This window comes from Dama dama, chromosome 12 (assembly GCF_033118175.1).
Source record: "Dama dama isolate Ldn47 chromosome 12, ASM3311817v1, whole genome shotgun sequence".
NCBI lineage: Eukaryota > Metazoa > Chordata > Mammalia > Artiodactyla > Cervidae > Dama > Dama dama.
In genome coordinates, this window is record NC_083692.1 from 79,313,836 (window position 1) to 79,340,384 (window position 26,549).

Sequence of the window (26,549 nt, forward strand, 5' to 3'; positions counted from 1 at the left end):
CAGAGAACTCCTGATTGGATCAGCAGGTATGTTAAGTTTCTCATATTGTTAAGCTCTCTGTTGGACACTGAGAATGCAAATACAAAGATGCTATCTTTGTCCTAAAGAATCTTAAAGTCCAATGCAGAAAACAAACAAATTATCAGATAGTTATAATAAAGGTGATAAGTGCCCTGACCCAACAAGTTCAAGGAGCCCCGGGGGACCCCTCCCCTGGGTGAGGTGGGAGTGGAGAAGGAAGGTACAGTTTTTTCAGGAAGAAAGAGCAGCCACTGCAAAAACTGGGCGTGTGAGGACTAAAATACATTTTCAAACCTGCAAGTCCTTTTTGTGCAGCAGAAGTACTAAGTTCAAGCAGACGAGTGGCCCAAAGTGAGACTGGAGAGGGAAGAAGATCAGGAGATCATGTGGCCATGACATAGGATCTTCACATCCCCCTAAAAGCCAAGGGGAGTGAATAGGAGTTTCAGCAGAGGTGTGACCTGGTCCCCTTTGGTCTGAACAAAAAATTAGTGTGAGGCCTGCATGGAGAAGGGATGAAACAGGGACGGATTCTGGAAGCAGGAAGGCCTTTTGGATAGTAGCGTGATTGCTGTCAACCGGGGAAGAAAGCTTCGCCTGGGGCAGGGGTGGCTATGAGCAGAGGGGAAATTGGGAGCTGCACAGATTCTGAGTGGAGTCAGGACAACAACTGGCAGACTGGCTAGCTCCTGCCCACACTGCCCTTTCCGCCTCCAGCTCCTGGAAATGCTCTCCTGACAGAGCCTCCTCCCAACTCTCCGGGTTCAGTTCACAGTTACCCCTTCTGAGTATCCCAAGCAGAAGCAGCTCTTTTTCTGTGCTCCTAGAGTGCTTTGGATCCACCTTTAAAAAAAAAATAGCATTTCATACTCTTTTGCAATTGCTCTGTGTCTGTCTCCCCAAAAAGCTGAGCACTCTCAAGGCAGAACTTTACATCTTTATGTCAGAAGTTTGCTGTTACATCTCCCAAGTAGTACCTGACCTGTGATGTGTTTAGCCCATGTTTGTTGAATAAACAGCCTAACCTGTAGCCTTGCAAGCCTGTCGCTCTCTCTCTGAGGAAGTGGCTAACCCCCAGCCACCCTTACAACGGACAAAACGTCCCATGGCTAGACAGCAGCTGATCTGGGCAGGGACAGGCAGGGGACCAGCACACTGCAGAGTCATCCCCATAAAGCCATGCTGTGGACCTGTGCCCTCTTCCACCTGGCCATCTGCTGGGCAGGTAAGGACAAGCTGATGGGCCTTTTATTCTTCAGGAAAGTCAGGAACAGTTTGCTGGGGTCAAAGGGAGAGTGTTGCTGAGCCTGGCTCTGACACTCCTCCCCGTGGAGCGGAGGGACTTCTCTGAGGCCTCTCTAACTCAGGGCTTTCCCTTTCAGGAGTCTCTTTGGATGTAATTTTGGAATCAGAGACCAAAACTCTGACTGTCCTCCTTGGGGAGCCTGCCACCTTCCGTTGCAATGTAACTGGAGGGAACTGGAAGAACTATCAGATGAGTTGGTATAAGAGGAATGAGAATAACGTCTTAACTTTAGTATACAGACTAAGCAATAATTCTAATGAAAATGTAAGGGGTAACTTCAAGGGGAAAATTGATACTTCAAAAAATCAATACGTACTCAACATTCAAAAAGCAACAATAAAAGATGTTGGAACTTACTACTGTGGATCCGACATCCACAGTGCTATAGTCCTGATTCTGATCACCTCAAATCTCCCCGAGTCAAACCAAGGCAGCAGATCCAACGAGAGACCATCTTTGGCTGAAATGAGCACCACCCCTGAGGTGAGACCACTTTATAACCTCAACAGGAACATCTGATAAGAGAGTCAGGAGTTGAGCTGGGGCCTTAGCTTTGTAGTTGGTGGAGAGGAACTTTCTTTATCAGCCAAAGTGGGCAGAAAGGTCTGTTAGGGTTTGTACAGGGAGACCAAGGGGACCCTGCTTCTCTCTCACAGACTCCTGAGAAAAGACTGGGGGTAAAAAAAACCAGCTTTCAATACTGAGAAATTCCTCTCATTGTGGAGAGGCTGAGATGAACATATTTCTTCTCTAGGGAGTGCTTGCTATAGCTCATCCCAGCGTCTTTATCATGAAAGCCTTTGTGTGCATAAACCAGATAAAGCAATGATGGTTTTCCACTACCATCCTAATCAAAATTTCCAAAGCTATTAGAGATAGCTTTAACTCCTAGTCTGTGATGAAGGATGACTACAGTCATTTTCTGAGATGCTCCCTAACTATTTCAGGTAGTGAATGTTTTATATCTTCCCTTAGCAACAGAGGAGCCCAGGGGACCCACGGGGAATGCAGAGAGGGATAACACATGGCCTTCTGTTATGTGGGTTGCCAAGAGAGACTTTGGAGACAAATATTTGTGGCAATGCAAGATTTCTGAAGTGGTCATAAATCAACTGAATTTAAAAAAAAAAATAGATCCCTGAGTCACAAGTTGAAATGGACGAGACTGAAGTATCTGGAACTAGAGGAAGTCAAGGCCTGGAGGCACCACAGAGCAAACTGATGGGCAGGAGGGCTTAAAGACACAAACATTTCATAATCATCAAGGGAGTGCTTTCATCCTATTGGCCTTAATAGCCATCTCTTTGTTTTTCTGCTCAAGTATCTATCTGTCTGGAATCCTCTGTATACATAAGGTTAAAAGTCAGGCAATAGGATACAGAGTAGATGTGAATGTGAAAACTACAACTTTCCTCATGCCTTCTTCCCAATATTCTTTCCAATGTTACCTTCATCACACATTTAGTTACAGGGCACTTACTGTGTTTATAATATTGGTATAGGTCATGGGAATAGAAAGAGTTATGTGTTAACTTCTACTTTAAGTTGTATTCTCATCAGTGGATTTATAACTTATTTTAAAAGACATCATTAGAAATTAAAACTAGAGAGATGAATAAATGATTAAAAAAATACTAGCAAGTACAATCTAACAGTGAGTGCTGCGACTTCACATGCAGTGTTCCAGGAGTTCATGAAAGGACAATCAGTATGAGAAAAGTTTCCTAGGACAGCTAAGGTTTGAACGAGTTGGGACTTGGATAAGTGGGAAGGAGGAAGAAGGATATTTCAAGGCGAGTGCATCATTATTAGAGAAATGCAAATCAAAACCACAATGAGGTACCATTACACGCCAGTCAGGATGGCCGCTATCCAAAAGTCTACAAGCAATAAATGCTGGAGAGGGTGTGGAGAAAAGGGAACCCTCTTACACTGTTGGTGGGAATGCAAACTAGTACAGCCGCTATGGAAAACAGTGTGGAGATTTCTTAAAAAACTGGACATAGAACTGCCATATGACCCAGCAATCCCACTTCTGGGCATACACACTGAGGAAACCAGATCTGAAAGAGACACGTGCACCCCAATGTTCATCGCAGCACTGTTTATAATAGCCAGGACATGGAAGCAAGCTAGATGCCCATCAGCAGATGAATGGATAAGGAAGCTGTGGTACATATACACCATGGAATATTACTCAGCCATTAAAAAGAATTCATTTGAACCAGTCCTAATGAGATGGATGAAGCTGGAGCCCATTATACAGAGTGAAGTAAGCCAGAAAGATAAAGAACATTACAGCATACTGACACATGTATATGGAATTTAGAAAGGTGATAACGATAACCCTATATGCAGAACAGAAAAAGAGACACAGAAATACAGAACAGACTTTTGAACTTTGTGGGAGAATGTGAGGGTGGGATATTTCAAAAGAACAGCATGTATACTATCTATGGTGAAACAGATCACCAGCCCAGGTGGGATGCACGAGACAAGTGCTCTGGCCTGGTGTACTGGGAAGATCCAGAGGAATCGGGTGGAGAGGGAGGTGGGAGGGGGGATCGGGAGTGGGAATACATGTAAATCCATGGCTGATTCATATCAATGTATGACAAAACCCACTGGAAAAAAATAATAATAATAATAAAAATTAAAAAAAAAAAAAAAAGCGAGTGCACTGAGTATCTACCTTTATATAATGAATTACCACAACACTTGGAAAGGTTCAAAGCATTTATTATCTCACAGTTTCTATGGGTCAAGAATCCAGGTGTGTCTTAGCTGGGTCCTCCAGGGTCTCTCATCAGGCTGCGGTCATCTCAAGCATCGGCTGGAAGAGAATCCACTTTCAGGTTCACTCATGTGGATGTTGGCAGAACTTGAGTCCTCATGTAGACTCCTCCACAGGTTCCATCATAGCATGGTACTTACTTCCCTACAGCAAAGGAGAGAGAGCATCCAAGATGGAAGGCACAGTCTTTTGGAAACAAACTTAGCAGCAGCATTCCATTGCATCTGCCATATATCATTTAGTAGAAATGAGTCAGTAAGTGCAGCCCATACTCGAAGGAAGGAGATTATGTGAGAGCATGAATGAATACCAGGAAGTAGGGCTCATTGGGGGTTGCATCAGAGGCTTCCTCCCACCAGGGATTAATGCCACAGAGCTGGGAAAGAGAGAGCAAAAGCTCTGCTTGAGAGCAACTTGTTTAAACCCTCCTGGCTACATGACCAAAGAGATTTGATTTTATCTTATAAGCCAGATTTTCTCAAACTTTATTGTGTAGGCAAAGCACTAAGAGAGATTGTTTCCAATCCAATTCTGAACCCAATCTACAAAGATTCTAATTCAGCATATCTGGGGGCAGGCCTAGGAACATGTATTTATAACAAGGACCCTGGGCGATTATGATGCAGGTGGTCCAAGGACATGTCTGAGAAATTCTGATATAAGCAGAAAAAGAACTGTTGGATATATCCAAGTTCTTCTGCCCTAATGACAGAGAAATGGGCACTAGATATGATCAAAGAATCTCTTGAACAACAGTTTTTAATTCCAACTGCATATTTGACTTACTTGGGAAACTCTTTGAATATACCAATGTCTGGAATGTATCTGGAGATTTTGATTGCATTGGTGTGAGCATAGAGCTCTAGCTCCCAGGTACTTCAGCCTCCCCTCCCTGTCCTCTTCTCTTCCCCTCTCTGGTCTAAGACCTCCTGTTCCAAATTTGGTCTCTGGACCAACATCATCAGCATCACCTAGAGGTTTGTCAGAATGTAGAATCTCAGGTCCACCCTAGGTCTACTGAATCAGGCTGCATTTTATTAAGATTCCCTAGATGAATTATAAGCATATTAAGGTTTGAGAACCACTGGTCTAAGGAACCCATCATTATTGAAAAATTTCATGGAGACATATAAATCAATTTTTCACTAATGTCACCCAAGAATCTATTTTTGTAAAAAGCTCCTGAAGGGACTCTGATGTGCAGCCAGGTGTGAGACTCACAATAAGCAATCAGTCATCCTCAAATCAGGTTACAGATTATTTGTGTTACTAATATAATAAATGGTCTCACTGAGGTGCCAATGTGTCCTTGTATGCTCCTTGGAAGAAGGCATTACATAAATTCTAGGTATGACCATTTCTCATTTATCCACAAGCAGATAAGGAAATGAATTAATATTTATTGAGTCAGTGTACTCTTTAACACACCATGTGACCTTCCTGGATTATCTACTGCAACCCAGGACCTTGTGTTACACACCTTCAACTCAAAATCAAATCAGAAAAAAAAATAAATAAAAAAAAACACATGAATCATTAGTGTCTGATTAAGTCTGATGGGGAAGAAGAGGTATGGAAGATAAGACCACGTGTCTCCAGTTGTCCGTTCCTCCTGCAGGATGGACGAAAACATGAAGTTGTGGCCCATATTGGGATGAGATAACTCAGAATCCGAAACGGGAATGGGGTGAGCATGAAAAACAGCCTGGAGCCAAGGAAAAGGGACATTTGAGGGGAAAGCAAGCAGACTGCCCAGTAACAATCTGCAGAAAACAATGAAAAAATAAATCAGACAAGAATTAAAAGTAAAGGCCTGGAGAAATCCCTGAACTTACCAGGAGGCAGATAAGAAAGCCTTTTACGTAATACTTGAAGCCTCAGACGTGGGTGGAGATAGGGCCACCAAAAGCTCTAATATAGTATGAGCATGGACCAAGTGTTTCTGCAGAAATCCAAGAGCCAAATGAGTGATATGAACATCAGCAAATATTTTTGTATTGTCCTAGTTCTTCCCTACTGCATTGGTAGAGATGATTGAGGGTTGAATAAATTTATTTTATTGTTATCCCTGTTATCCTGCTTTCTTTGATTGTTATCCAGCATGAAAATGGCTCACTTGAAAGAGTTCAGAACAGTAAAAAGAAATCCCAGAGTGTCTGAAAAAGTCTCTGAGGTCAGCTGTCAGGGGGCGACAATAAGCATGCCACTTCCACCAGGTTCCCAAGCAAGAGAGTCCCTGGGCATCCTGTGTGGCTAGAAATGAAGGCTGTGATGGCTCAAAAGGTGCAAGAAGTTACCATGTAAGAAAGAGGAAAAAAAGAAGGTACCTTATGTCCAAGAACAGTGGCATCCGTTGGCTGCACTTACAAACAAGTCATTCAATATCCTGAAGCCATAGTATGGAGTAAGAGGCAAGAGGGGAAAAAAAGAAAATCAGAGTACACTTCTTCCTCTGCATCAAACCAAGAAAGAGAATGTCATTTCTATCATGAGGTGTCACAACCTTAAAGAAATGACTCATTACAGAATCCTGAAAGTGCCCAGGGAAGATATAGGAAGGGGCCGAGTGAGGAAATGGACTCAAGGAAATCCAAGATGTGACCTTCATCCTAAACAATTAAGAGTTTAAACAGAAAATTAGAATCGTTGAATTTGAAAGCCAGAAGGGATCTTAAAGGTCAAGTAGGAATCTCTCCATTCAATTTACATGTTCATTAAATATTGATTGAGTAAATGATCTTTCAGTCTCAAGTATTTTCAGTGATAGTCCTTACATTAAAAAATCACTTCTTATTGCAGATCAAAGTCTGCCTCCCTGTAACTTTATTATGTTGGTGTTTGTTACACATTGTGAAGCATAGCACACTAAGTTCAACCCTCATATTCTCAACTATTTGAAGACAGCTATCACATCCAACCTCCAAATCCTCATTTCTTAATACCAAATACTCTCAACCATTCCTTATTACTGTCTCATACATTCTGAACTCTTTCAAGAAAAGAATCCAAGTTCAATATATTTTTCTGTTCCATACGATTCTCAATACAATGACTACCATATAGTGAGTAGTTAATAAATACGAGTTGACTGTGAATACATGAAGTATGTATTCACCTGCTATGTATTCATTCTATGTATACTGATTGTTTAGCATATCCATGTAGATACTTCAAAATTACCTCAGCAGAACTCCAAGACTTAGGTCAAGAACTTGGCTTTAAATATGATCCTTTCCCAAGGTTTCCTATCTTACATATCATCTCAAATCCATACACTTCTTTTCATCCTCCACCACTAACACCTGGATCCAAACTACCATTTTCTCTTGAAATGTTTCATCAGCCTTTTGAACAAGCTACCTGGTCTCTGGGACCTTTCAATATATCCTCCCTACAGCCAATGTGATCCATTCAAAATACAATCACAGTCATGTCAGATCCCTGATTTAAAATCCTCTAAATTACTTCCCATTGCTTATAAGCAAAAGACCAAAATCCTTAAAGAGACCTCTAAGATTCTGCACAATTTGACCTCTTCTAATCTCCACTTCCAGTAACTCTCACCTTCTCTCCTTCCATTTTTCATGCTCCTGTCAAAGAGGTCTTCCTCCAGTTGCTTAAATGCACCAGGTATCCTTCCACCCCAGGACATTTGCACATAGTGTTTCCTCCTTATGGAATACTTCTTGTTTCCTCATCACTTATTTAACTCCTATTCATCTTTTGGATCAAAGTTTACACATCAGTTCTTCATATGTGTCGAGATGTCCCAGCAAGTTCAGATTTGGGGTTTTAAGTATGCATTCATATTTCTGTCTGCAATATATTTCACTAATTTAATTAATGTTTAGTTTCTCATTAGTTTGAAAGCTCTGAGACACCGAGGAATCTATCTGCTCTTGCTTATCTTAAACCTGACAAATTGCAAAACTAAATTTCTATGAATAATTGGATGACTCTCCTAGATTCCAGAATTTCCCAAAATTTGGTGATCATCACTGACTCTGGGCTGCAGGTAGGTCCCAAGCCTTGCTATATTCTCACTTTGGGGTGATCTTGAAGTCTCCAGAGTCACCCTGTGCTACAGACCAAGTGTTCTCAGAAACCAGTGATTTCCATCCTTTCTCTAGTTGTCTGATGTACTCAAGAGCCTATTTCAGGGCACACTGGACAACTGAGATGGTCAGAGGATCTATCCTCTGTAGATTTGAGCCAGTTCCCACACAGGGACCTGGGACAGGTAAGCAAAATCTGTCCAGAGAAACTGGCCAGCTATGAGAAATCAGAGGGGCCAATATGATTATGAAGATGATTATCTTCTCAGTGACTCCTGGCTGGGCTTCTAATGAGCCTTTTTGGTGTTTTGGATTTCGGATGGGTATTTTCAGTAGCTATATTATTAAAATACACAAGTCTATAATTACAGGGATGGATACCCTCATCCCTCAAACATGTACTGAGCACGCACAATATTCCTGGTGCTGTGCCACATGCTGAGCATTACAAACCACTAAGGCTCAATTCCTGTCCTCAAGGTGCTCTTCCTAGTGGGAGAAACAGGCAAGAAATTAAAGACATTAACAGAGGAAGGAGCACACAGCTGTGAGAACATAGAGAGGGAAGTGATGGCCTAGAGCTGGGGACGGCTTCTCATAAGAAGTGAGGTGAGCTCCTAACAGAGAAAACACTACTTCTTTGAAGCAATATGTGCTTGGAAGATGACCAAGATGCCCTGAAGATGATCCAGGAAGAAAGATGAAAATCCTTGATAGCTAAGTATATACACGCATGCGCGCGGTGCGCACACGCGCAAACACACACGTGTGCGCACACACACGTACCTTTGGCTGTATGATACCTACAGTTTAAACAAACATACTGAAAACACATGGAAATTTACTGAACTTAGGCTAGACACAATCAGTCTCTTTTTGTGGGAAAGCTAATGTCTATCAGAGCTTTCACAGGGGCTCTTTAACCACAGATGCAGCAAATTCCCTGCCAAGCAAAGCTTAGAGATTTCCAAAGTACCACTGCTGTGCACACCACAGAACAGACCAGCTAAATGGGAATGGTATGGGTTGAGGAGATAAAGATTTAAGAAAAGCAAAGAGGAAAGGGGGAAGGAAAGAACATTATTTCCTTGGATAATGGTCACACTTTCCAACTTTTTGTTCTTATTGAAGAGCCTTCCCAAACCTCAGAGATTTCCCAGAATTTGGTGATATGGGGCACACCCATCCTGCTAATGGGAACTATGAGGAAATGTGGAGAGACTATTAGGAAAGTAATGCAGAAACTTGATACTACTTCTGGATTTACATGGATGTAGTAAATAAAATTGTCGTTAGTTCAGTTATTTAAACTTTGAACCAGTTTTTGTAAATTAATGAAATGCTAAGAATAATAAATATGTGCACTTTTGCTTTGCATATCCATCTGATTTTATTTAATTTATAATAATTTAATGCAAAACTATCAATTATCTTTATTCACCTTAACAATGTAATTTAAATGTCAAAAAAGAGAAAGTAACTGAGACACCAGGGAAGCCCAACGCACTCTACAGGGAGGCAAATAGTGCCAGTAGGACTAGTTATGAACATTCGCTTCTGTGTGTCCTTTGACTTCCTTCATTCAGTTTGAAATATTGAGATTTCCTCTTAGATATGTCAGCATCTGTAGTCTACACTAAGTCTACAAATCTCTATCTAAGCTGATGGAGTCGTCTCATTTTATAGAGTTGTTTCTCACCAGAGCAAAAGTCTAACTTTTCTCCAGTGAAGTATAAAAAAATTCAGCTACAAACTGAGCCACTGTGTTTTCTGCTTCTTCTCCAGGATGGTCTCTCTTCTGGGAGCTCAGGAAAGAAACTCATATTTATAACAGCCTTCCATATTTCCCTCTTTGTATTTGTCAACTCTGCTGCAGTAACAAACAGCACCAATATGACAATAGCTTAAGCATTTTTTCTGTTATTCCTACTTTTACAACAAGTTGGTGGCTTCAAGATGCCTGCTAAGCTCTGCTCCCTGCATCTTCTCATTCCAGAATCCAAACTGAAAGATAACTCACTATTTGGGACACATTGTTCTCATGACAGAGGAAGAAGAAGAAAAGAGCTGCTGGCAGAAACTCAGAATGCTCCTCAGAGCATCTGCTTGGACATGACATACATTATGTCCACCCATGTTCATTGACCAAAGCCTTTGGGCCACACTCAAACTCAGCTGGGCAGGAACTCGTACCCCTCCCTCAGAAGGCACCATAGGAAATGAAGCAACAGGCAGGAATTCATCTTTTTCAAATAAAAGGGAGGATCAAATACTTGTGAATATAAGTGAATACAATAATAATGATATAACCTACCACACCCTTTGACTCCATCCATGTCATTTGTATCCAACATGGAGACTTTTTCCCACATCAATTAAAAAAGATTTTGACATATATATACCTATGGCTGATTCATGTTGATGTTTGGCAGTAACCAATAAAATTCTGTAAAGCAAAGCAACCTAGATGCCCATCAGCAGATGAATGGATAAGGAAGCTGTGGTACATATACACCATGGAATATTACTCAGCCATTAAAAAGAATTCATTTGAACCAGTCCTAATGAGATGGATGAAGCTGGAGCCCCTTATACAGAGTGAAGTAAGCCAGAAAGATAAAGAACATTACAGCATACTGACACATGTATATGGAATTTAGAAAGGTGATAACGATAACCCTATATGCAAAACAGAAAAAGAGACACAGAAATACAGAACAGACTTTTGAACTCTGTGGGAGAAGGTGAGGGTGGGATATTTCAAAAGAACAGCATGTATACTATCTATGGTGAAACAGATCACCAGCCCAGGTGGGATGCATGAGACAAGGGCTCCGGCCTGGTGCACTGGGAAGACCCAGAGGAATCGGGTGGAGAGGGAGGTGGGAGCAGGGATCGGGATGGGGAATACGTGTAAATCCATGGCTGATTCATATCAATGTATGACAAAACCCACTGAAATGTTGTGAAGTGATTGGCCTCCAACTAATAAAAAAAAAAAAAAGTGAAAAAAATAAATAAATAAAATAAATGTAAAAAAAAAAAATAAAATAAAATATGTACCAATAATGTTTAAAAAAAATTCTGTAAAGCAATTATCCTTCAATTAAAAAATAAATAAATTTGTTTTAAAATGAATTTGATATTTTTTTCTTCTTAGAAAAACTCAGAGACCATGCTTGCCAAATTGTTCTTTAGAATGTCACTATCCCTCAAGATGTTAACGGTTATTAAGCAATTAAAAAAAATCCCATAGTCAAATAAGTTTGGCAAATGCTCTACCTTAATAGATCTCTATTAGCATTCACAATTATTTCTTATCATATTATGTGCTCTGAGAACTCCTACTGTAAAGATGCCTACGTAGCCAGAACCAGGTTCAGAGAATGCTTTCTATAATGGCACAACCATTAATATCTCGTGAGATTCTAGTGGGCTTCCTGATAGCTCATTTGGTAAAGAATCTGCCTGCAATGCAGGAGACCCTGGTTCATTTCCTAGATCAGGAACATCAGCTGGAGAAGGGATAGGCTACACACTCCAGTATTCTTGGGCTTCCGTTGTGGCTCAGATAGTAAAGAATCCACCTGCAATGCAGGAGACCTGGGTTCAATCCCTGGGTTGGGAAGATCACCTGGAGAAGGGAAAGGCTAGTGGCTAACGCTGCTCTCAAAGGTTATCGGAGAATCACCCAGTGGATTCTTACTGTTTTCTTATTCCTGGGCATCCAGATTGAAGGACTAGTGATGATGAGAGGGGTTATGTCTGAAGCCAGTGGCTCTGTACAGGCCTCCAAAAAGAGGCCTGCATTCTTGCTAAAATCTTACTCCATGTTAGGAATATGAAGATGCTATTCAGATACTATTTTTTTGCCTGCCTAAACACACACACCTTCAGTTCAGTTCAGTTCAGTCGCTCAGTTGTGTCCGACTCTTTGCGACCCCATGAATCGCAGCACGCCAGGCCTCCCTGTCCATCACAAACTCCCAGAGTTTACTTAAACTCATGCCTATCGAGTCAGTGATGCCATCCAGCCATCTCATCCTCTGTCATCCCCTTCTCCTCCTACCCCCAATCCCTCCCAGCATCAGAGTCTTTTCCAATGAGTCAACTCTTCACATGAGGTAGCCAAAGTATTGGAGTTTCAGCTTCAGCATCAGTCCTTCCAATGAACACCCAGGACTTATCTCCTTCAGGATGGACTGGTTGGATCTCCTTGCAGTCCAAGGGACTCTCAAGAGTCTTCTCCAACACCACAGTTCTAAAGCATCAATTTTTTGGCGCTCAGCTTTCTTTATAGTCCAACTCTCACATGCATACATGACCACTGGAAAAACCATAGCCTTGACCAGACGGACCTTTGTTGGCAAAGTAATGTCTCTGCTTTTTATTATGCTATCTAGGTTGGTCATAACTTTCCTTCCGAGGAGTAAGCGTCTTTTAATTTCATGGCTGCAGTCACCATCTACACATACCTTGGGCCGGCTTTAATTCTTCCTTTATGCATGAAATATATCTTGAGTCCTTTCTGTGCCAAATGCCACGCCAGACGTGTTTGAGTACATGTTTGAGCTAAACAGGGGCCTTGCCCTCCTTAAGATAAGAGGAGACAGACATAAAGCAGAGAAAAGAATAGCCAACAACTATACAACCTCTCACCTGTGTACTTTACCACTGGCCATCCATTTTTTTTTTCTTTTTATTGGAATATAATTTTTTTTACAATGTTGTGTTTGTTTCCACTGTACAAAGAAGTGAATCAACCATACATATATCCCCTCCCTCTTGGACCTCCCTCCCACCACCAGCCCCGTCCCTCATCTAGGTCATCACAGAGCACTGAACTGAGCTCCCTGCCTTACGGAGTAGCTTTCCACTAGCTATTTTACACACGGTAGTGTATATATGTCAGTGCTACTCTCTCAGTTCATCCCACCCTCCCCTTCCCTCCCCATATCTATAAGTCCATTCTCTCTGTCTGCATCTCTATTCTTGAGCTGCAGAGCTTTCCAGGCTTAACTTCTGAGATGTTGTACTTTGCTGATTTTCCTCTATACCACTGGCCTCTCCTTCTCAGTCCCCTTGGAGACTCTTCTACCTAACTTCTGAATACAGAGCACCAAGGGCCCTTGTCCAGGTCCCTCTTCCTTTCTGTATCTTCCCTTAGGTGATCTCATTTATGCTCACAGAGTTGAATTCCACAGACGTGGTCAAGACCCCCAAATTAATATCTCCAATGCAAAACTCCCCTTTGAGGATAAGATCTCCCCCCAGTTGAACCACCCTAGCTCTTACACCTCTCTCTCGCTCTCTTTTTTAAATTTATTTCTTTTTTCTGCACTTAACTCTCTTGAGTCATTTCATGTTTTCTCTCTTTTTCCATGATTGTTTAGAAACTTCCTTTATGCTCCTCCTAATTTATAAACCCCTTGAGGGTAGGAATTCTGTTTCATCTCCAGTTTCTACGGGGTGTTGCATAGTAAGTGTTTAATATATGATTATTGAATTTAATGTGTGAGGCTGAATTTCTGCTTTAGGGATCTCTGACACACAGCCAGTAATGAAAGGGAATATTTTATTTAAAGAAATAATGCCTCATCCTTCTGTATTTCCAAATGAACAACCTCAGATGAGAGAACACAGCTACATACTTTGACATGAGGTGAATACTTAAATTTAAAAATGCTAAATGGAGCCAATATCATCCCTTGTGGTCACCGGAGCTGCCTCAAAGGTTTTATATTAATAAATTGCCTACCTGCCACAGCCCATCTGGCAAGGCTGGTGTGTCAGGCCCATTTGTATCTGCTCCTTCCTTTGAAAAGAAAAGATAAAAGCAAATGACAAAGGTTGGCCTAAAACTGTCCCACCCAACTAGAGCAAGGGTTCAACCACATAATGCTGATTCCTTGATTTAGATTCAGAACCAAAGAGGAGGACAAAAGAGGAAGACCTCCTGGATTCCGGGAAGATGCTTCAACAGCTGCTATAATAGCTTGTGGCAACTGTACCTCTGTTCCTTCATCTGAATTTTGATCCTGTTCTTTTCCGAGCTCTTCCCAAGGCCTCTTCTACCCATCAAAATCAGCTCGTCTCACATACATTTAGAAGAAAAGAGGACTGATGGAAGCTAAGGATTGTCTAGAGAAAATCCAAGAGCCTGTTTGTACTTGATGATCTGCTAAAGTGTGTTGGGGGTCATGATGACCATACAGAGAGGCCCTGGTTATAATGTAGACATGACCCCATGGCCCCTTGGTGTGTGTACACAGAAGCTGCTTTAACTAATTGTGGTTGCCCTGAAAAAAAATCTGTCCTTGGCCTCCACATGCTTGAAGCTTAGGGTTTAGTCTTTCAAAATGAGAGGAAAATCGTCTGGATTACCCCTCTTCCATAAAAATAAATATTTTGCAACTACCGTGGCATTTTAAACTCTATTTTCTTTTCCTGCTAGTTTCCTTTCCCTATCACACTTCCCTTAATAAACACAGATTGTGCTGTAATATTTATTAACAAAGGATTCTCTGGGCCAACAGTGGTTTTAGGAATTCTACCAGGCATTTAGTATGCAGTCCAGTTGAGTCCCCAGCCACGTTGTAAGTCAACACAAACGCGGCAGATTGTGAGTGGAGGCAACAGTTCTCCTCCTAGCACACCGCAGTCTCTGGGTCACCAATCTGGAACTTGAGCTGGCATGTCTGAAAATAAGGTCCTCTGACAGAGACAGATGATTGTCTATCAGTTGAGTCTTGCAAAAAATCCCCTTTCCCTGGGCTCTTCAGCCCATCTTCTTGGCATGTGCCCTTCCCTCTGCATCTTTTATTTTCCTGCATCCCTGATTTCTCACTGCAGCCTGGACACTGAAGTTGGTTTAGATTGATGTTGTGTGCTCTGTCACAGACCGTGATTTCACTCAAGTGTTGCTTCCATTTGATGGATGCTGAGGTTCTTCCTCGCGCGGGACTGTTTCACTGCCCATGTTTCTTCCTTCACTCTCTTTGGTAACGTCCCAGTTCACAGTCACTTCTCAGTCACGCACGTGTGCAAACTCTCAGACTCCTCGGCAATTAAAGCCCTGCCAACTTGGGTAGCTTGTATTTCTACTCAGCATTCTCTTCATTCACTCATACCAAGTGTTCATTATGCAGCTCAGTGTTAACATCCCTTTAACTTGTCACTTCCATGATTAATATAACAGCACCTGCATTCTAAACTAGACTTGAACACAGCGACACTGTGGTCATCATAAAACAACCACTTGTAACTATTGTGTCTCCAGCCATGGTGAATATGATATATGGATAACATTGTATTTACCCCAGTCCTTGGCCCTATACCCATGCCCACTTTCTACCAGAGACTCGTCACAAACCCCACATAACCAAGGAGAATGTCAGAGTTACAGAGGGTATGGCAATGGGGCAGCAGCAAATGCAGGGTGGATGCTGTTCCTGGGACATGACAGGGGTTATGGTAACCCAAGCTGCTGTCAGACCAACATCCACTCACATACTGACTTTCCCACTTCACTGGTTTCAGAGTCTCTTTTTCCAGCCCCTAGAGCTACCTCCTGGCCACTTTTTTTTAATCTACCCAGCTGCCCTCCCCAAAGCACCCTAGAGTGTGTCCATGTTTTCCTTCCATTTTTTCCTCAGCTCTGTATCTTTAGAACTGACCACATGTTTTAGCATTCTTTCAGTCTCATTCCTTTTTCCCATCCAACCTGTGATAAAACTAAGTAAAAAAATGTGTTAGTTCAGAGCCCAAGAAGTAGGAGATACCCTGGAGCTGTGTTTGGGCTAGAAGGCCAATCAGAAAAAGTATGGATGACCCAAGTGTTTGCTGGTGGCTGCGGGAGCCACACCTGTTCCGGCAGCTGGGCCACCACATCCTTCTCCCAAGGAAGAGAAAGCGAGGCCTCTCCATCTTGGCATTTCGCCTCCTCTGGCAGCACAGTCCCAACCAGAGAAAAGGGGCATCTCAGTGTCTCTTGCTTGAGGTAGAGTGGGAAGACTTCACCCTCAGGGGAGGCCTCAGCTATTTCCTCTCCCTTTGATTGGAGGATAAAGGGCTTGGTTTGCTTCCCTGTGGAAGGTAAGGCAGGGGATTTCCCTGGGGTTCTGGGAGAGCCCAACACTGTCACTGCCCTCTGCCTTGGGCATCTTGGCAGGTTAGAGGATGTAAGATGTATAATAGCTTAATTTTACATGGTGCCCAATTTACAGAACTGGAGCTCCTTAAAGGCATGGAAACACAGACATTCTACAGTCTCATAAACTCCCATCTCCAAAGGAGAAAAAAAAAAATTATCTTCTCCCTCTCTCTGACCTGTTCCCCAGTTCTACTGCCAAATAAGAACCTTGAGAAAAATATTTTTCTCCCCTTTAGGGGAGGAGAGTCAGGGTGTTTTTTCTTATGTGCAGAGAAATATTACAGAGGGGGAGGCTTTACAGGCTTCTATTCCAAGCCTGCAAAACAAATAACCTCTGGGCCCAATCCAGGTTTTTCCAGCTTTTTCCTCTCTATTGGATATTGTTGGATGAAAGTACAAAATTACTATTGTTTGGGGTTTGCTATTTTATAATAGACTTCTTTCGACAAAGGCATAGGATTAGCCTCTTAGCATGAACAGCTCTGTTCTGGCCTCTCCATGTTCCACCTGAGGACCAGCAGACCCCCACGGTGATTCCAGCAGGCAGGGGAAAAGAAAGAGGAGTGCCGGAGACAGCAATAGATTTACATTCTACCCACAGCTCTCACTGTGGCAGCAATCTTCACTGTGAAATCAGCAGTTTCAGGAGAGCAGAAGGTAATTCACCCCCTCCAAAACCACGTGGCCACTTCAGGGCACTGCACACATTTTCACTCTTTATGGCAGGTCCCCTTGGATGACTGTGCTCTGCTGTGAGCCTGGGAATTACAGGACAGAATCAAGGAAGGAAAGAGGGAGGGAGGGTGGGAGCAAGAAAGGGAAGGAAAAGAGAACATGATGAAACACATCAAGAACCCACTACCCTGTGGGTCTGGGGCTGCAGGCTGCGTCCCACCCCACACACACGGTGATGTGCTGTCCAACCTAAGAAATCACAGCCAGCACGCTCTCCTGGCTGAATTCATCCTCTCAGGAGGAAGTCGAGTAGGGTATAATTTAGATCTTGACGGTCAGGGCAGAATGAAGAGGAGGAACCAAGAATCATAGGCTTTGCCCATTTTAATCGGCAGAGAAGGACCCAGAAGGACAAGGACAAAAGCGCTTAACAACTGTTTACTAAACACCTACTTAGTGCCCAGCACTGCTGTAGGCATTCAGGGCAACCGGGAGATAGCTGAAGCTGACTTCAACAGGCCCTCCTGCCCTCTGATTCATAGGAGGTGGGCAGTGAGCCATCACCAGAGAGGAAAGTTATTGAGGGCCCTCTCTTGGTCCTGGAGAAAAGGATGAGACTGACAGACTGTCCCAGTCATAGGTGACATCTGGCCACAGGTTTTGGCTTGTTCCCAAGGCCAACACTATAATAAGCCTTCACTGCACTATAAGATATATTCTTTGTTTTACTAAATGATTCTCTTACACAGTGGTTTTCAACCCTAGCTGCACATCAGAATTAACTAAGGAGTTTTCTTTACATCCTGATGCCTGGACCTCATCTCCGACCAATTAAATCAGACTCTCTGTGGATAGCACCCAGGCTTCAGTATTTTTCAAAACTCCCCAGAGGATGCCAGTGTGAGGCCAAGATGGAGAACCACTGCATCAAGGTGGAGGTGATTGTGCTAATTACCTCTCCAGTTTTCCTCTGCCTCTACACTCCTCTTGTCTAAGCTGTGATATTTCCTCTTTATTTTTAGTTTATTCTACTTTGTCCTTTCAGTAGCTAATTCTACAATACCCCATTAAGCCTTCTTTCATGCTTTAACTTTGCTTTTTCTCATTTAATTTTCATTGCCCGCTCCACTTACTCCATCTTCCCATTATGCTTATTTTGTGCTGTGCTTTCTCTAGTATAGCATCGACACTTACAGGGCCCTTGACATGAGCAGAGTACTACAGGAGACACTTAGCTGCTACTAAAAATTAAATCCAATGCAATCATATTTTCCGTTAAATCCTGTGTGACAGTTATGGGCCCTGGTCCTGCGGAAGATGGGCATTTTGGCAAAGTCTATCTCCCTTTCTAGGAAGCAGCTCCCTGGCTACATAAATAAACGATCCAAAATAAATATACTGCAAGAAAAAATAAAAGGAACATCCACAACTAGGGGGGAAGGAAGATTAAAAGCTGTCTGAATCTAAATAGTACATGTGCCCTGCCAAAATATTGGCCTCACTCTACGAGGGAGATGCTGCCATTTGCAGGAGAAAGAAAAAGCCCCCAGATTGTCTGTAAAACTGGTGAGGCTGTTTTATGGGGGCAGAACATCTGCTGATTCGGGCTCATTTCCGCATTGTCCACAGGCAAGCCCAACAGCACACAGGTGAGTGCCAGAGGCACTGAGGGTGAGATGAGGAAGGAAGGACGGGGAGACAGTCCCAGAAGCAGACTCTTCAGAACTCAGGGAAGCCAAGCAGCACATCTCCTGCCACTCAGCTGCCCGGGTAGGAGCCACCTTGGAGCCTCAGAACTGCAGAACCTGCAGCTTCTTCCTGGGCCAGGTGAGCCCTGAAGAGCCCGAAATGTTGTCACCCTCAAGGAGCCTCGCCCACCATAGAAGCAAGGGGATGTTTGCCCAATAATTGGGTGAATGGAAAAATGATTCCCGGGAGAGACGATGAGAAGAAGGTGGAAACTGGACGAAACTGGAAGGTGGCTCCGTAATGCCACTCTGATACTTCAGCCCCTTGACACTCTGATGGGGCTCCTCTCTCTCTTCTTTTCCTTTGACTTTGTTTTTCAGGAATCAAGTCAGATGTCTTGTTGGAGCAAGAAGAGATGTTTGTTCCTTTTAGAAAGAGTGATATTTTGCAGTGCCAAATGACAGGGGCAGGGAAATTAATAATTTCATGATATACTAGTGTCAGAGGAACCAAGATGGCTCCCTGAACTTTATATACCAACAAGGAGACTTCTATGGCCCCAATATTCCGAGGCCATTTTTGGCGATGTATGGCCCCAATTGCAAAGGCCGATTCTCCCTGGAGATTCTTGAAACCACAGTGAGAGAGGAGGGACTTACTACTGGCTGCCCTCACAGTGCAACTCCTCTGGCTCTGCCTGTGTGCGTGCGTGTTAAGTCACTTCAGTTATGTCCAATTCTGTGCGACCCTATGGACTGTAGTCTACAAGGATCCTTTGTCCATGGGATTCTCCAGGCAAGAATACTGGAGTGGGTTGCCATGCCCTCCTCCAGGGGATCTTCCCAGCCCAGGGATAAAACCTATGCTTCTTACGTCTCCTGCATTAGCAGGTGCATTCTTGACCACTAGGACCACCTGGGAAGCCCCTGGCTCCTCACAGGTTACAGCAAAGCCTACCCTTCCCATCTTCCACAATGATCTAAGGGTAGGCGTCCCTTTAGGTCAGTCACAAAGTGTACTCATGCATATTATTTTAAGACTGAATGAGGCAGCATTATCCCCATTTTAAAAGCTGAGGCTTAGTGAAGTTAAGTGATTTGCAAGTAAGTGGTGATGTCAGGTACAAACCCAGATTCTCCGAGTCTAAATCCAGTGGTCTCTCCACTACAGAACAACGCCCCTTGACACTAGAGGAGGCTGTGGGAAACAAGGGCTCCCAAGGACCCTGCCCAGCCTACTGGTAGACAGTATTTGGTCTGAGGGTCATGTGAGCAGAGTTGGGGTTACCCAGCTGTCTGCTCACAGCAGTCTGTGCAAATTCAAAGAAATAGAGTATGAGTTCAAAGAACTCAACTTGAAGAACTGGAAAAGCAGCTCTCTGCTTGAGCTTATGGGGAAGTAAAAGCTGAAATGTGATGAGAAGGCTTGCAAATGTCCCTACCTACTACCCTCAAGTCTTTCCTTCTTCCTTCTATTTTCAGTGAGGCCAATAAACAGATCTTTCTCCATTGCTATGTCATCTGTGTTTATTTGTTTGGGGCTCCTCAGGCAGCCCTCTGGCCCTGAAAATATTTAATGAAATATTAACTACCTCAGCCTCACAGCACCCTCTAACCACTGTGCACTAATGGAAAAGCTGGAAGCACAGTTTGTGTATTAAGGTCAGTAATGCCTTTCTTAACCTTCCTCTGTCTGGTAAGTCTGAAGGAAGCAGATGTTTCTGTAATGATATGACTTATCTTTAGAGCCACAATCCCAAGGCCTGAGGTCCTTCCTGTGGCCGTGATCTTGAGAATGTTCTCTTTACTGATGTTCCTGTGTGCTCCTGGTGTGTTGTAGACAGTGACTCACTTTCAAGTCAGACATCCTATGAACAGAAGAAATCATTTCATTTCAGTCAGCATTTTTGAGGACCAGTGTGGGTTCCACTATTTCCATTATTTCCCCATCTATTTGCCGTGAAGTAATGGGACTGGATGCCATGATCTTAGTTTTCTGAATGTTCAGATTTAAGCCAACTTTTTCACTCTTCTCTTTCACTTTTATCAAGAGGCTTTTTAGTTCTTCGCTTTCTGCCATAGTGTGGTGTCATCTGCATATCTGAGGTTATTGATATTTTTCCCAGCAATCTTGATTTCAGCTTGTGCTTCATCCAGCCCAGCATTTCTCATGACATACTCTGCATATAAGTTTTAATAAGCAGGGTGACAATACAACCTTGATGTATATTCAGAAAACTAAGATCGTGGCATCCAGTCCGATCGCTTCATGGAAATAGATGGGGAAATAATGGAAACAGTGACAGACTTTATTTTGGAGTGCTCCAAAATCACTGCAAATGGTAACTGTAGCCATGAAATTAAAAGATGCTTGCTACTTGGAAGAAAAGCTATGACAAACCTAGACAGCATATTAAAAAGCAGAGGTATTACTTTGCCAACAAAGGCTCTAGTGGCTCTAGTCAAAGCTATGGTTTTTCCAGTAGTCGTGTATGGATGTGAGAGTTGGACTATAAAGAAAGCTGAGGGCCAAAGAATTGATGCTTTTGAACTGTGGTCTTGGAGAGGACTCTTGAGAGTCTCTTGGACTGCAAGGAGAGCAAACCAGTCCAATCCTAAAGGAAATCGGCCCTGAATATTCATTGGACGAACTGATGCTGAAGCTGAAACTCCAATACTTTGGCCACCTGATGCAAAAAACTGATTCTTAGGAAAAGACCCTGATGCTGGGAAAGATTGAAGGCAGAAAGAGAAGGGAATGACAGAGGATGAGATGGTTGGATGGCATCACCGACTTAAGGGACATGAGTGTGAGCAGGCTCCAGGAATTGGTGATGGACAGGGAAGCCTGTCATGTTGCAGTCCATGGGGTTGCAAAGAGTTGAACATGACTGAGTGACTGAACTGAACTGATGGGTCCCACAGGTGTTTTGGAGGGATTACACAGGAGATAAAGACCAGACTAAGCAAGAATGAGGCCACACTTACACCTCACAAAGAACTGCGCGTGCCTGCATGCGAAGTCCCTTCAATCGTATCCATCTCTTTGCAACCCTGTAGACTGTAGCCCACCAGGCTCCTCTGTCCATGGGATTCTCCAGGCAAGAATACTGGAGTGGGTTGCCATGCCCTCCTCCAGGGGATCTTCCCAACTCAGGGATCAAAACTGCGTCTCTTACATCTCCTGCATTGGCAGGTGTGTTCTTTACCATTAGCACCACCCAAAGTACTGTATACAAAGGCAAAAAGGTGGGGCTGAGGGGCTGTGATCTGGTAGAAAGATGCCTGAGGAATGTGCCTTGAGGTGGTGTTTTCATAGCACAAAAGATTTGAGAAAGATGGAAAGAATGGGGGGCTGATGGAGATTATGGGGAAGAATGGATAAAGCATCCCATCATAGTCTTGTCTCTCCTACTAACTGTCCAAGTCTCAGATGTCCTGGTTTTTATATAAATGTCAAAAAAGAAGGAAACTAACAAAGAGCCAAGCAATGAGCCAATCGTCCGCAAATATAATTTCATGTACTCCTTACAGACTGTGAAGAAACATAAGTTCTTTCTGAGAGCTCTCTCCTGTCACATGAATGGCCAGACATCCCCCAGGGACTGGAAAGTTGTGACCTAATTGCTGAGCAGGAGGCAGAAAGAATTACTACGCACCAGGAACAGAGCCTGCTCAGAGCCTGAGGAAGGGGGCATCCAAGGGTGGGGCCCTGGCACACTCTTCTACCTTCACAGGCTGTTTGTGCTTAAGTTCCATCTTGCTCCTGCCATGGGCCCAGGCCAAGCTGCTGTAGCAGATCCTGACTCTTCCTGACCAGGTAGTCTCCTAGCCACATCCTGCCCCATTTTCCTTCTCCAGGGGATCTTCCTGACCCAGGGATCAAACCAGGGTCTCCTGCATTTCGGGAAGATTCTTTACAGTCTCAGCCACCAGGAAAGCCCCTACACTCTGCCCCAGCTCCCACAAAACCTGTTCCCTCCCCACTGGTGTCTTCCACCTCTGGCTTGATTTATTGTTCAGGCAGACTCTCTCCTCATCAGACCCAGGGTAAGGTTGTCTTTGTCCATTAGCATAAAACTCTTAAAATTACCTCTAACCTATGGCAGATAGAAATCACAGTCATAAACATAAGCACTATCTTGGAATTTTTCAGAATGACTTCCTGAATGAAGAATTCAACAATAATTATCTAAACAGATAGGCTTATTTGAGTCCTGCTAACTGTTCTTTAGATATTAATACAACTTTAGGTCTACAGCACTTCCTCCTGCCTCGGGGCTTTTTAAAAATATGTCCTCCTTTCTTCTACAGAAAGTTTTTTCCCTTCACAGGCCCCCTATACTTGGTGTATCAAGCAGAGTCCCAGCAGGAGAGAGAGGGCACTGTCAAAGGGGTGATTAGAGAGACTCTAATGAAAAGGACATTTGTGGGCAGGTGTTAAGAATGGAATTGTGTCCCTTAAGAAAAACATGTTCAAGTCCTAACCCCCAATAGGTTAGAAAGTGACCTTATATGGAAATAGCATCTTTGCAATTGATGTAATTAGTTAAGATGAGGTCAGACTGGAGTAGGGTAGGCCTCTAATCCAACATGACTGATGAATTTGTAAGAAAGCCCTGTAAAGACACAGACGCTAAGCAAACACCACATGACAGCAAAGGCCAGCCAAGCCGAAGAACAGCCAGGACTGCCAGCAAACCACCAGCCTCTAGGAAGAGGCAAGGAAGGATCCTGCTAAAGGTTTCAGAGTGGGTATGGCCCTGCTGACACCTTGATTTCAGACTTCTAGCCCCCAGAACTGTGAGACAATAAACCTGTTGTTTTAAGCCATCCAGTTTGTGGTACTTTGTTAAGGCAGCCATAAAAAATGAATACTGCTGGGTTATGGGAAATCCAGAAAAAGATAGTGAAACATCTGGGTTTGGTGACAGAAAAACAGCTGCCACCCTAGGCCTGAAGTATGAAGCACAAGAGCCTTTACCAAAACCTGCAGCCTCCGGTGAAGGAAAGCAGAGACTAGCAAGGCACAGACGACAGGAAGTAGCCTGGAGTGAAAACACACCACCTCATCCTTTTCCTTCTCTCCAGTCTCCTGATGGTGCCTCCCACTGGCCAAAATGAACAAGATGTCAGCAAGCAAGGGAACCAGGTGGATGTTGTCCATGGAGGTCAGCCTCCTAGAGCAGTGGTCCCCAAACTTTTTTGCACCAGGGTCCAGTTTTGTGGAAGACAATTTTTCCATGGACCCAGAGGTGGGCATGGTATCAGAATAATTCAAGGGCATTATATTTATTGTGCCCTTTATTTCTAATCTCGTGCTACAGCTGATCTGACAGGAGGTACTGGTCTGCAGCCTAGAGGTTGGGGCCCCCTGTCCTAGGGGAGGAAATAGATCTGGAAGGACAAACAGACACTATCCAGCACTCTTGGGTAACTTCTGCTTTTGAGTCTCAACTGCAAAGTCACTTCTTCAGAAAAGCCTTCCCTGACCTCCTGACCAGATCCTGGCCCCTGTAACATGCTCTCAAAACCCTGCGTCTGCAAGGTCTTTGTCAGTCTGCAGCACTGGAGAAATTCATTATGCAAATCAGTAAGCAGTGACTGGCACTTATGCTAGAAACTAAACTCCGTGAGAGAAGAGACCATATCTGTCGTTCATCATTGAATCCTCAAGGTCCGGTGCATAGTAAAAATGACTAGATTTATAGGATGTGCCAAGAGCCAAGCAACCTGATATAAAAAGATCAGGTAAGTAAGCCCAGAAAGTTGCCCTTGGCAACAAACTGTACAGAACACGTACACATCCTATGGGTATAGATATTGCAGTTTGTAGTGTCAGAGAACGTGACCACCTTGAATACTTGCTCATGGTCCTCTAGAAATGCTGGGTGAGATGGGCTGTTGGATAAATGAGATGACAAGAGGAAGAAAAGCAACTACCATGAGGTCAAGCAAACTTGAGCTTGCCTCCAGCTGAATCCTCAGCCCAGTCTTGTCCCAGTCACACTGGGGGGAACAAGAAAGCTCAGGTGGGTCTCTGCTCCACCTGTGTGGTGACTTAGGTCCTGCACCCATCCTCAGATATTGGATACCTCTTTGTAGAACAAGTGATCCTCTTCCCGGCTTCAGCTGCGCTTTCTAGTGTCCATTACTAATTTACCTGTTTAATTTCAATATCTCACAGATTATTAACCCTGAAACCCAATGTGCAGGTCCCAAGCATTCAAATGCACTTCTCTTCTGAAGTACATCTAAATTTAGCTGTCATAAACTGGGAGGTAGTGGTGGTTTCTACATTTTTTACATTGGATTGCTCTTTTATACTTGGATGAGTCAGTCACCCTTATCCAACTTTGCCTGGAGGGAGTTGGCAGTAAACACAACAACCATTACAACACCCACAGTCCTTGTGAACACACTATCAACCTCCTTATTTGCTGGTTCTTATGATTATGGCTGTAAATGTCAATAATTCTTCTTGCAATTAACTCTTAGCAGCACCACAGAGCATACAACATACACCTCTAACATGAAAATGGAGCAACAATATCAAATTTAACTTCTAGGGTGGGCAGCATTGACGGGCATTGTCATCTCATTAACAGGCAGCAGGCTCCACATGCCTTCTGTGATTGGCAAAATCTCTCTTCCGTAACAGAACAGCTGCCAGGGGCTGGTTTCCTCAGACAGAGACATGTCACAGAGAAGGTGTTGGCTCAGAGGAGGGACCAGGCAAGGACCAGTCGGGAGGCAGAGCTGTCCCCAAGCGAGCCATGCAGAGGGTCTGCTCCTTCATCCACCTCACCCTCTTCTGGGCAGGTAAGGCAGATCCTGGAAACTTAACTGAGCATCAAGGCTGCCAGGGCCAGGCCCTCGAGCATAGCACCCCTTATTCAATGATCTTAGCCCCAGTCTTCACTGAGCCTATCTTGTGTCTTTTCTCTAGGAGTCATGTCAGCTGTCGTGTTGTTGCCTCAAGACCAAGAAAAGACTGTGCCTGTGGGGAAATCTGTCACCCTCAGTTGCTCCATGAAAGGAGACTCCATCAGTAAACACTATATTTTCTGGTACAGGAAGACCCCGGGTAACAGAATGACTTTCATATACCGAGAAGGGGGTACATATGGCCCTGGGTTTGAGGACAACTTCCGAGGTAAAATTGATGATTTAACCAACCAGGCTATGCTGGAGGTCCTGAAGGTATCAAAGAGAGATGAAGGATTTTACTACTGTGCCAGTGTTACCACCCTGCTGCAGGTTCACTTCTAAGCAACTCAACAAACACAGAGATCTAAGTGGAATAGCATTTTCAACAAGATCATGACTTTCTCTTGAAGAAATAGTTTAACAAATGGAGGCCAGAGAAGGCTGATGTCCATGCCTTTCCTTCAGGTTCAGTGGCTCATATCCTGCCCACAAGCTCCCGTGGTGCTTAGATAGGCAATCCCTAGTCGGGTGTGGCCCAGTGTGGGGCAGTACAGAAGAGACAGAACAAGAGTCAGAAATTGTAGCATTTACTGTACACCCCTAACAGTGTTCTTGGAGCTTCATAAAAGATTTGGCTATACAGCCTGAAGTACTTAGGATATGATGTAAAGAGAAACTTCCCAGAATATGAGTATGGCAAGCTCCAGTTTCTCCCCAACCACATACACCAGGAATCTAGCTGATCTCGATGAGCAGGGCTGAGAAGGTGGAAAGACTCCTTCATTCCTTTGTCATCAATGAGACACACGGCCTGTCATCATCCCAACATGGAGGGTAAGAGCGGATCTCTAGTTTTCTGTACCATTTTGGACTTTTGCTCTCCTTTCCATCTCTGCCTGTTTACTTCTATATGTTTTAGAAACAAAAC

General features: G+C 43.6%; 2 gene segments (V, D, J or C); both read left to right on the forward strand.

Moving 5' to 3' along the window:
- Positions 1 to 1,111: 1,111 nt before the first annotated feature.
- Positions 1,112 to 10,830, forward strand: LOC133066548 (T cell receptor delta variable 2-like). The segment is given in 3 exon segments: positions 1,112 to 1,246; positions 1,404 to 1,810; positions 10,173 to 10,830. Coding segments are annotated over 3 exon segments (465 nt in total).
- Positions 10,831 to 19,808: 8,978 nt separating this feature from the next.
- LOC133067104 (T cell receptor delta variable 2-like) lies at positions 19,809 to 25,963 on the forward strand. The segment is given in 3 exon segments: positions 19,809 to 20,353; positions 25,353 to 25,513; positions 25,641 to 25,963. Coding segments are annotated over 2 exon segments (369 nt in total).
- Positions 25,964 to 26,549: the final 586 nt, after the last annotated feature.